Source organism: Castor canadensis, chromosome 19 (genome assembly GCF_047511655.1).
Source record: "Castor canadensis chromosome 19, mCasCan1.hap1v2, whole genome shotgun sequence".
Classification (NCBI taxonomy): domain Eukaryota; kingdom Metazoa; phylum Chordata; class Mammalia; order Rodentia; family Castoridae; genus Castor; species Castor canadensis.
The window spans coordinates 31421630-31436678 of NC_133404.1; the positions used below are offsets into that span (position 1 = coordinate 31421630).

The following is a 15049-nucleotide window of genomic DNA, read 5'->3' on the forward strand; positions in this document are numbered from 1 at the left end:
TTTTTTTCTTTCAAAGGTCCAGTCCTTTGGGGAAAGGATTGTGCTTTTCATTCTAAATGTCATTATTTTTGGAAGATTGGAGAGAAGTTTGGATGATGATGGTATGTTTTTTTTACCTCACTCTGTGAAGGAGCAAGCTAAAATTCTGTGGAGAAACGGAGCAGCTGTTGGATTTTACTCAACCAAAATGAAAGGTGAGGAACACATGGCTTCTTGGGGATACTACCCTTTCAGGCTCTGGTGGTGGTGGAGGTGCTGGCGGAACTCTAAATGTCTGCCTATCTTGGAAGACCCTCTTAGCTAGAGCCTTATGTACAGAGAACCTTCTGGCACAGGAAGTACCACTAATTAGGCTGTGTGTAAATAAATCCAAGGCATGGGTATTATTTTCAACACATTTCTTGTCTCACTGGAAAACAGACTGAAAATCTGGTCCTTTGATTGCCAGGCAGGGCCATGTCCTCTTTAAAATACGCCGTGGCAGTGAATGGTGTTCAGTGACTCTGTAATCACAACACGTTTACATTTCTTTAACGTTACCAATTGAGCTGTGAGAAAAAAATGCCATTGCTAACAGTTGACACACTGGATGCCAGAATTCATCGATGTTAACTCAGAAGATGGGAAGTCTGGCCATGACAATGAGGTTAGGTTAAATGACTGTGATTTACTTGAGGGGACTTGATGAACAGTAAGTGGGGAATGAGTACCATTTGCTGGAGGGATGGAGCTCTTCTTTAAAGTTGTTTTCTTTTTGTGGTCCTGGGGTTTGAACCTAGGGCCTCACACTTGCTAGGCAGGTGAGCTGTACTTCAGTCCTTTTTGCTTTAGTTACTTTTCAGGTAGGGTCTCCCATTTTTACCCCGGACTGACGTTGGACCTGGATCATCCTACCGATGCCTCCCACATAACTGGAATTAAAAGAGTGGTACTATCATGCCTGGCTTGTTTGTTGGGATGGGGGGCGTCTTAGTAGCTTTTTGCCTAGGCTGGCCTTGAACTGTGATCCTGCTGATCTCTGCCTCCTGAGTAGCTGGCAGTGCAGGCCTGAGCCACTGCACCCAGCCAAAGTTGCTTTCTTTAACAACCTCTTTGATTTCTAAAGACTCAACATCTGTGACCCAACTGGTCCTACCACCATCATTGGGTTCTTAGAAAAATTCTTAATTTTAGCAAAAATTAATTTCTCCAGTAAACCATCATGGATGTGATATTATTGGAGTTAAGTTTTTCTTTGGGGATAAAGCAGCTGAATGTGGTTTGGGCCATGGTCACATTATAGATATGCTCTCATAAATACCTGACACAAAAAAAGGGCTGGCAGAGTGGTTCAAGTGGTGAAACACCTGCCTACCAAGCATGAAGCCCTGAGTTCAAACCCCAGTATTCCTCCCCCTCAAAATTATTAGAGATAGTTTCTCTTCCTTCAGTACTTTGAATATTTTGTTCCAGTATCTTCTGTCTTTCATAATCTCAGGTGAGAAGTCAGCTGACATTATTCTGTTTCCTGTAGTACAGTATGTCATTTTTCTTTTTTAATCAACTTTTTTATTAGCATATATTAGTTATACAGGGGGTTTCATTATGGCATTTTCATATATGCTTACAATGCACCTTGGTTAGGTTAACCCCCACCATTGTTCTACCTTCTCTCTCTCCTCCTACTTAAAAGGATTTCAATATTCTGTTTTTATACAAGTATACAAAGTACATCAACCATATTTACCCTCCTTCACTCTCTCCATCACCCATCATTTTTCTTTAAAAAGATTTTCTGTTCACCTTTGGCTGTTGTGTTTGCATGTTTGTGGTTGACTGTGATGCATGTCTATATCTTAGTTCATTCATGCTGCTATAACCAGATACATAAGACTCCCTGAGTTATAAATTATAGAAATTTATTCTCACAATTCTGGAGGCTGTGAAGTCCAAGTTTGCACCAATCTATTCTTGAGGGCAGAACCCTTGTTACCTAATATTCTCTCTTAAAAAAAAAATCCCAACTCTTAATATCAGAGTAATGGAAACTAAGTTTCAACATGGATTTTGAGGAGGGGGTGCATATTTAAATAATAACCATCTAGGAGTGATTTTACTTTATCTTTCTTGGGGTTTGTTGAGGCTCTTTATCTACAAAATGTTTTCTACTGGATTTGGAGTTTTGGCCATTATTTCTCTAAACTTGGTGCTACTAGGATTTGAACTCAAGGATTTGTGCTTGCCAGGCAAGTGCTCTACCACTTGAGCCATCTTGCCAGCCCTTTTTTGGTCTGGTTATTTTGGAGATAGGGTGTTACTTTTTGCCTAGGCTAGCTTGGACCACAATCATCCTATTTTAAGCTTTTCTCCATCACTGGGATAACAGGTGGGTGCCACCATACCCAGCTTCTTTTTTTTTTTTTTCTGAGATGCAGGTCTCACAATTTTTTTTTTTTTGTCTGGGCTGGCCTGGAACCATGATCCTCAAGATCTCAGCCTCCCACATATCTTGGGATGACAGATGTGTGCCACTGCATCCAGTTATTGGTTGAGATAGGCTATCGCTAACTTTTTTGCCTAGATTGACCTCAAACCTTCATCCTCCCAATCTCAGCTTCCCAGGTAGGCAGGATGATAGGTGTGAGCCACCTGGGCCCAGTTTCTCCCAGTATTTTTTTTTAATTTTTATTTTATTTGTATGTGGATACAATGTTTGGGTCATTTCTCCCCCCTTCCCCCTGCCCCCTCCCTTAGCACCCCCTCTCCCCTGCTCCCTCCCTTACCCCCCTTACCCTTCTCTACCAGGCAGAAGCTATTCTGCCCTTATCTCTAATTTTGTTGAAGAGAGAGTCTGAGCAATAATAGGAAGGAACAAGGGTTTTTGCTGGTTGAGATAAGGATAGCTACACAGGGAGTTGACTTGCATTGATTTCCTGTACATGTGTGTTACCTTTTAAGTTAATTCTTCTCGAACTAACCTTTTCTCTAGTTCCTAGTCCTCTTCTCCTATTGACCTCAGTTGCTTTAAAGTATCTGCTTTAGTTTCTCTGCATTGAGGGCAACAAATGCTATCTAGTTTTTTGGGTGTCTTACCTATCCTCACCCCTCCCTTGTGTGCTCTCGCTTTATCATGTGATCAAAGTCCAATCTCCTTGTTTTGTTTGCCCTTGATCTAATGTCTGCATATGAGGGAGAACATATGATTTTTGGTCTTTTGGGCCAGGCTAACCTCACTCAGAATGATGTTCTCCAATTCCATCCATTTACCAGCAAATGATAACATTTCGTTCTTCTTCATGGCTGCATAAAATTGCATTGTGTATAAATACCACATTTTCTTAATCCATTCATCGGTGGTGGGGCATCTTGGCTGTTTCCATAACTTGGCTATTGTGAATAGCACTGCAATAAACATGGGTGTGCAGGTGCCTCTGGAGTAACCTGTGTCACAGTCTTTTGGGTATATCCCCAAGAGTGGTATTTCTGGATCAAATGGTAGATCAATGTCTAGCTTTTTAAGTAGCCTCCAGATTTTTTTCCAGAGTGGTTGTACTAGTTTACATTCCCACCAGCAGTGTAAGAGGGTTCCTTTTCCCCTCCATCCTCACTGACACCTGTTGTTAATGGTGTTGCTAATGATGGCTATTCTAGCAGGGGTAAGGTGGAATTTAATGTGGTTTTAATTTGCATTTCCTTTATGGCTAGAGATGGAGAGCATTTTTTCATGTGTTTTTTGGCCATTTGAATTTCTTCTTTTGAGAAAATTCTGTTTAGTTCACTTGTCCATTTCTTTATTGGTTCATTAGTTTTGGGAGAATTTAGTTTTTTGAGTTCTCTGTATATTCTAGTTATCAGTCCTTTGTCTGATGTGTAGCTGGCAAATATTTTCAGTCTCTTCAGTTTAGAGACCATTTCTTTTGTTGAGCAGAAGCTTTTTAGTTTTATGAAGTCCCATTTATCTATGCTATCTCTTAGTTGCTGAGCTGCTGTCTCCCAGTATTTTTTACTGTTAATTTTCTTCTTTTTCTGGGACTCCAGTTAGATATATGATGAAGTGCTTTATATTGTTTTATAGGTCTTTGAAATTTTATTTTTCTTGGACCATTTTTCTGTCTCCTTTGATTGGGTAATTTTTATTAATCTATATCAGGTTTATCTCTCGTATATAATTTAATTCTTTGAACATATTTATAAAACTATTTTGAAGTCCTTTTCTGCTAATATCTATTCTAATAAAGTCAGTTGTATTGAATACCTTCTTTTCCTGAATAAGTGTCATGCTGCCATTTTATTTTCATGTTTAGTAGTTTTTGGTTGGAAACTAGTTACCAAAAATATATTGCAGAAATTGCATTCTTTTTCTTTTTGGCAGTACAAGGGTTTGAACTCAGGTCATCACGCTTGGTAAGCAGGCACTATACTGTTTGAGCCATGTCTCTCTACTTTTTGCTCTGGTTGTTTTTGAGGTAGGGTCATGTTTTCTCCCCAGGCCAGACCGAATCATGATCTCCCTACTTTGTGTTTCCTACTGTCTCTAGGATGACAGGAATGCACCATCCATTGAGATGGGATCTTACAATTTTTTTTTTCTGCATTGGCCTCTAACTGTGATCCTTCTGTCTCAGCCTTCTAAGTAGTCAGGATGACAGGTGTGAGCCACTAGTATCCAGATTAGAAAGTGAAATGCTTGATGTTTTCTGGGGATTTTTTTTCTAGTAGGCATTTAACTTGCCTAGCTTCAAACTGCACACTTTATCTCCTCTGTGATATGCAGCTGTGACTTCTGTTTGTCAGAACTTCCTGGGACTGCTTCATTAGCCTGCTCTTGTGTGGTTCTTCCTTATGTCTGCAAAACTGGTGGTCAGAGAAAGGTTTGGATACGTGGCTTACCTCTCTGTGGCTTCTTTATATCTGCTGCTTTTGGGCTCTGTGCATTCATCCTCATGCCATTTTGTTTCAGCTTTTTGTCACTTAAGTTGATCCTGGAGTCAAATGGACACAGGATAGCTTTATTATCTGTGATTTTGAGAATGTGCCAAAATTCACAGACATGGTCCTATGTAGTCCTATGTTTTAAAAGTGGATGTCTCTCGAGTCTCTGATTTCTTTGTTTCCTGGGTCCCTTGCAGTCTCCTCCACTCATGTGTCCATTAGGTATAATCCACAGAGTTGGGAAGTTTGGGCCTTACTCATTCTGTGACTCTCATGCTAGCAGGGCTTTTCTTTTAAGTTTCTGTTGCTCTCCCATCCTGACTGATGCCTGAAACTTTTAGCCGATCAGGCTACAGTTTTCCCCACCAATGTTTTCTGTAGCCTTGGCTTTGGAATCAGATTATGTGGCTAGTAAGCTTCAAGTTCATAGGTTTTACCTATTCTGCTCTCAATTTTCTGAAATTAAATTGTCCTCTGGTTTCCATCAAGTTTTGGATGCCTTGCAATGTCTTTAAAATATTTGTTATATGTGGAGATTTGTAAGACCACTTCATTCTACCACTGTTATCTGAGAGGGATATCATTCAGGTATAGAATGGCATTTCTTACCTTCCATCTTCCTTTTTATTAAAGAGAGGAATCTATTCAGATAAATTTAAAAAATGGTTGCCATTTATCAGAATGTAGGTAAGTTAAATACAAAGTAATTTTGATAGCCAGATATATTTTAGATTGTGTTGTTTTACATACAGAATTTATGAAAATTTACTTGTATTAGTTTTTCATGACTTTAATGAAATACCTGACACAGAATAAGTTTACAAAGTAAAAAGGTTTATTCCATGCAGTTTTGGAAGGCTGAAAGTTCAAATACTATAGTTCAGGCCTTGGCAAGGGCCCCACAGCAGATGGCAGAGTGCATGTGGGAGTAAGGATCACATCTTGAACTGGAAGTTGGGGGAAGAGCCATGCTTGCTCCTTTTGTAACAACCTTCTTGCAGAAACTACCAAAAGGTCCCAAAAGGACCACTTTAAACTTTTCAAAGGGCAATTTCCCCAGCAGGATTTGGCCCCATCTCTTAAAGATCCCATCACCTCCCAATAGCACCACCCTGAGGACACCCCCCCCAAGGACACCCATTATATTCAAATCACAGTATGTTAGTTAATAAGTGTGATTTAACTGACTATAGGAACTTTAGTTGAGAACAGTTAGTTAATAAGTGTGATTTAACTGACTATAGGAACTTTAGTTGAGAACAGTTAGTGATGTTTATTTGGGCCTGGCCTTGTCTTTGGTACTTGGTGGTGTAATGTGTTGCTCTCACAGTATGGCTACAACACACTATGTGCTTCTCAGCTTCTTGGTAGCACAGTTTCTCTTCATTAGTTTAGATCCATGTGATTCAGAATACCTTAATTTAGGTTACAATTTCATTCTGTTCATGTGTTAACTCATCATGCAAATGGAACCACAGGGCCAGGTTCTACCTGCTGAAGAGTGTGCAAATAGTTCCTGACTTACCATGGTTCCACTTAAGATTTTTTAGACTTGATGATGGTATGAAAGTGATACGCAGTTAGTAGAAGTTTGGTTTTCTGATTTTGTATATATATTTTATTAATGTATGTTAATAGTACAAAGGGGTTACATTGTGATCTTTTCATATGTGTATGTAATATAGTTGGATTAAATTTACCCCCCTCTTCTTTTTCATCCTGTTCCCCCTTTTAAAAACAGTTTAACAGTTTTGTTTTATTCTTTCTTCATGCATGCATTTAAAGCACTTTGATCATAAATTTTTCTAAGAACCCAGTGATAGTGGTGGGACCTATTGCTATCTTGAGGGCAGCACCTCCAACGCCCTAACTGCCTTCCACTAGTTCCTATCTCTTAAAGATCTCATCACCTGTCAACATCACCACAGTGGGGATTGGGTTTACAGTACATGAACCATCAGGGAACAAACTCAAACTTTATTCAAACTATAAACAAATACTTGGGTTGTTTCCATGTTTTAGCCCTTGTGAATGATGCTGCTATGAATATGGTTATTAAAATATCTCTTCACAATTGCTTTCAGATCTTTTGGATATATTGTCAGAAATGGACTCCCTGCATTGTGTGCCATTTTAGCTGTTTGAGGGATTGTATACTATTTTCCATACTGGCTGTACATCACCAACACAGCACAGGTGTTTGAGGTTCTCCATGTCCTGGCTAACACTTGCTCTCTTTTTTATTTAAAAATTTTTAATAGTAGTCATCCTATTGGGAGTGAAGTAGTATTTCATTATGGTTTTGATTTGCATTTTCCTGATGATTAGTGACATTCAGCATCTTTTTGCCTTCCCCTGTCCTGCTGGTTCTCACCTCCAGACTCTGTTGCATACTTGTCTGACTTATATTTTCAACTTGTGATTTTTTTGGGGGAGGATATAACCTCATCATAAATCGAGAAATAAAGTATATTATTTCTTTTTTGTTTCTTTCTGGTGGTATTAGGGTTTGAACTCAGAGCCTGATGCTAGTCAGGCAGATAGATGTACTTGAGCCACGCTTCCAAACCTTTTTATTTTCATTATTTTTTTTAATAGAGTCTTGCTTTTTTTTTTTATGCTTGGTCTGACTTGGACTGTCATCCTCCTATTTATGCTTACCATGTAGATGACAGGCGCACACATCACTGCACCCAGCTTTTTATTGGTTGAGATGGGATCTTGCAGATTTTTTGCCTGGGCTGGTCTGGAACCATGGGTCTTCCTGGTCTCAGCCTCCCAAGTAACTTGGATTGCAGGTGTGAGCCACCTCACCTAACCTGTATAATCTGTTTCTAAGCATCTACTCAGCATATTCCTTTCATGCATGTTTGAACCTTTAAATATAATTTAAAAGAATTATCTTAGAGTAAAATTGACTTTTGTGGATTTGAATTTCTATGAATTTTAACCCATGGGTAGGGTCATGTAACCACAAAAAAATTAAACCAGTTTCATCACCTGCCCTAGCCTTCATGTTACACTTTAGAGTCAAGGTCCACCCCCCCATCACCTCTGGTGACCACTGGTCATTTGTTCATCACTGGAGTTTTGTCTTTTCTAGAATATCACACAAAAATGAAGCTGAACAGTATTTAGCTTTTTGAGATTGAGTTTTTTCATTCAGTATAATGCCTTTGAAATTCATTCCAGTCAGTGTGTATCAGTAGACTGTGCCTCTCTATTGCTGGGAAGCACATTCAATTTTCAAACAAATGAGTGCTTTTGTGTAGAATGAATAACTTATTTTCAGGTAGACTTCTCTTTGAAAATGTTTTGTTAATAGGTTGGTTTGAATTTCTCCCTTGGTTTCATGGTTCTCTAATTACCTTTCTTACAAAATATTGACACTTGAGTCATTTCGCTATTTCATGTTGGAATTTGTCCTTGATAATAAAAATTAGTGAAGTTTTAGTTTGACTTTTGCCCAGTGCTAACAGTCCACAATACTGTTAGCATCCGAGGGAAGAAAATACTGAAGTGGAGAATGGAGAATAGGTCTATTTAAGACAGAGCTTATAAATACTTTGCTTTTGTGTAAAAATCTAAAGAGAACCACTTTGTACTCCAGATTCCTGAAAGCCCAACAAGAATGAAAGTCATAAAAATAAGAGTGGTACTTAGACATATTAAATGGGGTGATTAGGAAACCAGACAAGCATGTGACCTCTGAGGTGGCCAAGAGGTCATGAAGTTGGCCTGAGCCCTGCCTGTGGCTGGGGCCGCCTGCTTGTACCTTTCCCAGATATCCAGGGTCACAGGCACCTCCTACACTATTGTCTCATCAAGCAGGACTGACCACCTTGTGTCATCTTCTTCACTTTAGTACAAACATATGTAGCAAAAATGGAGTGGCAAGAGTGGATGTTACTTCAGGTACAAACTTTGCCACCAAAGGGGAAGGGCATTTGTGTTGCAAGGATTAGAAATCCACTCCTGGGCTTGCAAAGAGGTAAGCACTGGAAGGGGACGTTCATGGAGAAATCCATGGAGAAATGATGGCGGGGGGGAAATGACACCTGGCTTTCTATCTGGGATGGGTACCATTGTAAAGCATCTCCCTTTCAAACTTAGGTTTCCTCTTTTCTCAGAACTTTGACCTCAGTTTACTGTGATGTCTACCTGGCCTGTAGCTCATCTGCCTTAAAAGGCTAGGCCTCACTATATTCACGGTGTCATTTTGTTCATTCAAAGTCACTTGAAAGAGTCAGGTTGGCCAATTGGCCTGTGGATTGGATTCTCGTCGCTCATAGATCCACTTTTAGCTCAATTGTCTGTGGTTCAGTGGGCTGAGTTTCATGGTTTAGCTATGGGCATCTAGCAGTATCTCTTTAACTGAGGCTGTAGTAGGGCAGTTTTTAAGAAGGGCTATAATATTCCACGGAGGAGTCTTGTTTCTAAAGTATCAAGTGGGACTGTGAATTGTTCTAGTCAAGACCATAAAGCAGCCCTTCATTGCTGAACAACTCTTAAGTTTTAGAAGGCTCCAAAAGGCACAATTTTTACTATTTTATAGGATACAAGAATTCTTGGGCCCCATCCCAGACCTACTGAAGCAGAAACTCTGTAGGGACCAGTAATTTGTGCTAACGAGCCTTCTGTATGATTCTCAAGAACTTGAAAGACCTTAGGCATGTGCTCCTCCATAAAGTGATTTTGCCCCCAGTGGGATAAAAATTTGTTCTTGGGGAGTATGTTAGGGAACTTTCCAGGACTGTGGCGAAGATAATCAACCTCTAAAGAGAAAAGTTTATTTTGGCCCACAGTTTTGGAGGCTGCAGCCTATTGTGTGTTGGCTTTGTTGCTCTGGGTCTGTGATGAGGCAGCGCATCACGGCAGAAGTACATGGTGCAGCAAACCACACACCTCATGGTGGAGAAGCAAAAGGGAAATAGGAAGAGACTGGGGTCATGCAATCCCCTTCAAGGGTACACCTCAGTGACTTAAAGACATCCCACTGGCTCTATCTTCTAAATTCTCCACCACCTTCCAATAGTACCACCATGGAAACAAGTCTTGAACACATGGGCTTTTGGGGGACACTTAAAATCCAAACTATAGCAGAGAGCAAAAAACCATAGGTGTTACAATGGTTTGTGGCTCTTTGAAACACAACACTAACCTGACAGGGTCTAATTCCTCAATATTTAATTTTGGGGAGACACAGATTAGGAAAAAAATGCCTGAAAAGGCTCATTAGGTTGATTATATATAATTTAAGAAACACTGATAAATGATATATAATTAGGTAATGACCATGCTCAACTCTTCTAGTATGGCTATAGCAATTTGTTTTCCCACCAGCAGAAGGTTGGAAATTTTGCTGTTCTTCATCTTCGCCAACACTTGGCATTGTCCAACTTTTTCAGTTGCTGATCCTAATAGCTATGAAATTATATCTCATTTTAAATCCTTTTTCTAATTGTTGCTGATATATAGAAATATGGTTAAATTTTAGGTATTGATCTTATGTCTGTCGATATTACAAAATCTATTAATTCTATAATTTTGGTGGAGTTTCTTTTGATTTTTAAATTTTTTTTATTATAAAATGTACTTAACACAAAATGTACTATTTTATTAATTTTAAGTGTGTGATAGTCATAGTGTTGTACAATCATCACCATCATCAGCATCTACCTCCCTAACTTGTCATCTTGTAAAACTGAAGCACTGTACCCACTAAACAATAATTCCTCATTTTCTTTTCCCTCGTTTCCTAGCAACTCCTTTCTGCTTCCTGTGTCTATGATTTTGGCTTCTCTCTGTACCTCATGTAAAGTGGAATCATACAGTATTTATCCTTTTGTGACTGGCTTACTTCACTTAATATAATCTCTGGATGTTTATCCATGCTGTAACGTTGTCAGAATTTCTTTCCTTTATATGACCGAATATGTCATTGTATGTATATGCCCTATTTCACATACTTACTTGTATTAGTCTGTTTTCTGTTGTTACAAAAAATACCAAAGGCTGGGTACTTTATAAAGAAAAAAGTTTTATTTAGCTTGCAGTTTTGAGGCTAAAAGTCCAGGATTGGCTGGCCCCATCTGTTTGACCTCTGATGAGGGTCCCCTGGCTACAATCAACATGGCCAAACAACATGGTGGGGAATCTGAAAGGGAAATGGCTAAGTTCAGAAGGGATCAGGTGTGTGGGGTGACTTTACATTGTAACAATCCACTTCTGTGAGAACTAACTGGAGTCCCAAGAGAGCCACATTAATCCCTCTTGAGGGCAGTACCTCCAATGCCCTAACTACCTTCCACTAGTTCCTACCTCTTAAAGATCTCATCACCTGTCAACATCACCACAGTGGGGATTGGGTTTACAGTACATGAACCATTAGGGAACAAACTCAAACTTTATTCAAACCATAAACAAACACTTGGGTTGTTTCCATGTTTTAGCCCTTGTGAATGATGCTGCTATGAATATGGTTATTCAAATATCTCTTCAAGATTGCTTTCAGATCTTTTGGATATATAGTCAGAAATGGACTCCCTGCATTGTGTGCCATTTTAGCTGTTCAAGGGATTGTATACTATTTCCTATACTGGCTGTACATTTACATTCTCACCAACAGAGCACAGGTATTTGAGGTTTTCCATGTCCTGGCTAACACTTGCTCTCTTTTTTGTTTAAAAATTTTTAATAGTAGTCATCCTATTGGGAGTGAAGTAGTATCTCATTATGGTTTTGATTTGCATTTTCCTGATTAGTGACATTAAGTGTGTTTTCATGTGCTTATTAGCCATTTGTATATCTTCTTTGGAGAAATGGTCACTCAAATCCTTCATTCAATTTTGAATTGTTGTGTATGTGTGTGTTTAAAAATTTTAAATTGACAATAAAGATTATATACATATATTTGGTTTACAATACATATAAATTAAAAAATACATATAAATTGTGGTATGGCCAAATTAAGCTAATTAATATATACCTTGCATCATATATTTATCAGTTATTTGTGGTAAGGAGATTTAAAATCTACTCTGTTGGCAATTTTCAGTACACAATACATTGGTATTAACTATAGTTACGAGCTCATACAACAGATTTCTTGAACTTATTCTTCATAATTGAAATTGCCAACATCTCCCCAATCCCTTTCCACCCCAAGTCCTTGGCAACCGTCATTCTCTCTGCTTCTAACAGTGATGTTTCCAGGTTCTCTTTAGAAGTGGTGTTTGTCTTCCTGTGACAGAATCGTTTCACTTAACATACTGCCCTCCTAGTTCATTCATGTTGTCTCAAATGACAGGATTTCCTTCTTTTAAAAGGCTGATTAGTATTCCATTGTGTAGATATTCCATATTTCTTTCTCCATTTTTCTGTTGATGTACACTTAGGTTGATTCCATAGCTTGGCTATTTTGAATGGAAGAGGGGATGTTTCTTTGACCTACTGATTTCATTTTCTTGGATATACATGTAGTAGGGAAGTTGCTGGGATATAAAGTCGTTGAAATTTTAATTTCTTGAGTATCCTATGTACTGTTTACCAAAATAGCTGTACTATTTTACATTCCCACCAATAGTGTGCATAGTGTGCAGTGTATTCTTTTCCCTCATATCCTTACCAACACTTAACTTCTCATCTCTTTTGATAATAACCATTTTAACAGATATAATATGTTACCTCTCTGTGGTTTTGATTTGAATTTCCCTGATGATTAGTGATGTTGAGCATTTTTTTCATATACCTCTTGGCCATCAGTATGTCTTTTGTTGAAAAATGTCTATTTAAGACTTTTGTGCACTTAAAAATTGGGTTATTTAATTTCTTGCTATTAGGTTGTATGAGTTTTTTATGTATCTTAGACATTAATGCCTTATCAGATACATAAGTTTGCAAATATTTTCTCCCATTCTTAGGTTGTCTTTTCACTGTTATTTGCTTTGCTGTGTGGAAGCTTTTTAGTTTGATGTAGTCAAATTTTCTATTTTTGCTTTGCTGTCTGTAATTTGGGGATCATATCCAAAACCCCACTTCTTAGACCGATGTCATGGATATTTTCACATTGTTTTCATTCAGGATTTTTTTCAGTAGTAGGTCTTACATTTGATTCTGATCTGTTTTCAGTTGATTTTTGTTTATGACATGAGATAGGAGTCTAATTCCATTCTGCATGTGGATATTGTTTCCCCATCAGTACTTATGGAAGACATTGCTCCGTTGCCACGTATGTTCTTAGCATCTTTGTTGAAAATCAATTGTCAAGTGAAGGTTCATTTCTGGCTTCTATATTCTGTCCCATTGCTTGATGTGTCTATTTTTGTGGCATTATCATGCTGTTTTGATTACTATAGCTTTGCAGTGTATTTTGAGGTTAGGTAGTTTGATGTCTCCAGTTGTGTACTTTTGCTTAAAATCACTTTGACTATTAGTTTACTTTTTTCTGCATCTCTGGTTCTGTACACCAAAAATGAAAAATGTCCTTGGAACTTTGCATGTGTCACATTGAATTACTTTGGTTTGTGTGGGCATTTTAACAATATTCATTTTTCCAACCCGTGAGCAAGGAGTGTCTGTTTACATGGACTTTTTCTTAGTTTTTTTCATCAGGGTTTTGTGATTTTTTTTCCAGTATATAGGCCGTTCACTCCCTTGGTTAAATTTATACCCAAATAATTAATTGTTTTGGTAATTACTGCAACCAGAATTATTTTCTTGATTTTAGTTCATTATTAGTGTATAGAAATGCAATTGATTTGTGTTTGTTAATTTTGTATCCTGCATCTTTATTTAGTTTATTTTTTTATTTTTTATTTTTTCCTTTTTCTTTTATTATTCATATGTGCATACAAGGCTTGGTTCATTTCTCCCCCCTGCCCCCACCCCCTCCCTTACCACCCACTCTGCCCCCTCCCTCCCCCCCCCGCCTCAATACCCAGCAGAAACTATTTTGCCCTTATTTCTAATTTTTTTGTAGAGAGAGAATAAGCAATAATAGGAAGGAACAAGGGTTTTTGCTGGTTGAGATAAGGATAGCTATACAGGGCATTGACTCACATTGATTTCCTGTGCGTGGGTGTTACCTTCTAGGTTAATTCTTTTTGATCTAACCTTTTCTCTAGTACCTGTTCCCCTTTTCCTATTGGCCTCAGTTGCTTTTAAAGTATCTGCTTTAGTTTCTCTGCGTTGAGGGCAACAAATGCTAGCTAATTTTTTAGGTGTCTTACCTATCCTCACCCCTCCCTTGTGTGCTCTCGCTTTTATCATGTGCTCATAGTCCAATCCCCTTGTTGTGTTTACCCTTGATCTAATGTCCACATATGAGGGAGAACATACAATTTTTGGTCTTTTGGGCCAGGCTAACCTCACTCAGAATGATGTTCTCCAATTCCATCCATTTACCAGCGAATGATAACATTTCGTTCTTCTTCATGGCTGCATAAAATTCCATTGTGTATAGATACCACATTTTCTTAATCCATTCGTCAGTGGTGGGGCATCTTGGCTGTTTCCATAACTTGGCTATTGTGAATAGTGCCGCAATAAACATGGGTGTGCAGGTGCCTCTGGAGTAACAGTCTTTTGGGTATATCCCCAAGAGTGGTATTGCTGGATCAAATGGTAGATCGATGTCCAGCTTTTTAAGTAGCCTCCAAATTTTTTTCCAGAGTGGTTGTACTAGTCTACATTCCCACCAACAGTGTAAGAGGGTTCCTTTTTCCCCACATCCTCGCCAACACCTGTTGTTGGTGGTGTTGCTAATGATGGCTATTCTAACAGGGGTGAGGTGGAATCTTAGTGTGGTTTTAATTTGCATTTCCTTTATTGCTAGAGATGGTGAGCATTTTTTCATGTGTTTTTTGGCCATTTGAATTTCTTCTTTTGAGAAAGTTCTGTTTAGTTCACTTGCCCATTTCTTTATTGGTTCATTAGTTTTGGGAGAATTTAGTTTTTTAAGTTCCCTATATATTCTGGTTATCAGTCCTTTGTCTGATGTATAGTTGGCAAATATTTTCTCCCACTCTGTGGGTGTTCTCTTCAGTTTAGAGACCATTTCTTTTGATGAACAGAAGCTTTTTAGCTTTATGAGGTCCCATTTATCTATGCTATCTCTTAGTTGCTGTGCTGCTGGGGT

At 38.5% G+C, this 15049-nt stretch overlaps 1 protein-coding gene across 5 annotated transcripts in view; it reads left to right on the forward strand.

Annotated features, from left to right (window-relative positions):
* LOC141419290 (protein FAM169B-like) overlaps positions 1-15049 on the forward strand; it is a 97551-nt gene that overhangs the window by 50108 nt on the left and 32394 nt on the right. For all 5 annotated transcript variants that reach the window (XM_074062125.1, XM_074062124.1, XM_074062126.1 and 2 more), the window contains one exon: positions 17-194. In XM_074062125.1, coding sequence (XP_073918226.1) covers positions 17-194 — 178 coding nt within the window. The remainder of the gene's footprint in view (positions 1-16; positions 195-15049) is intronic.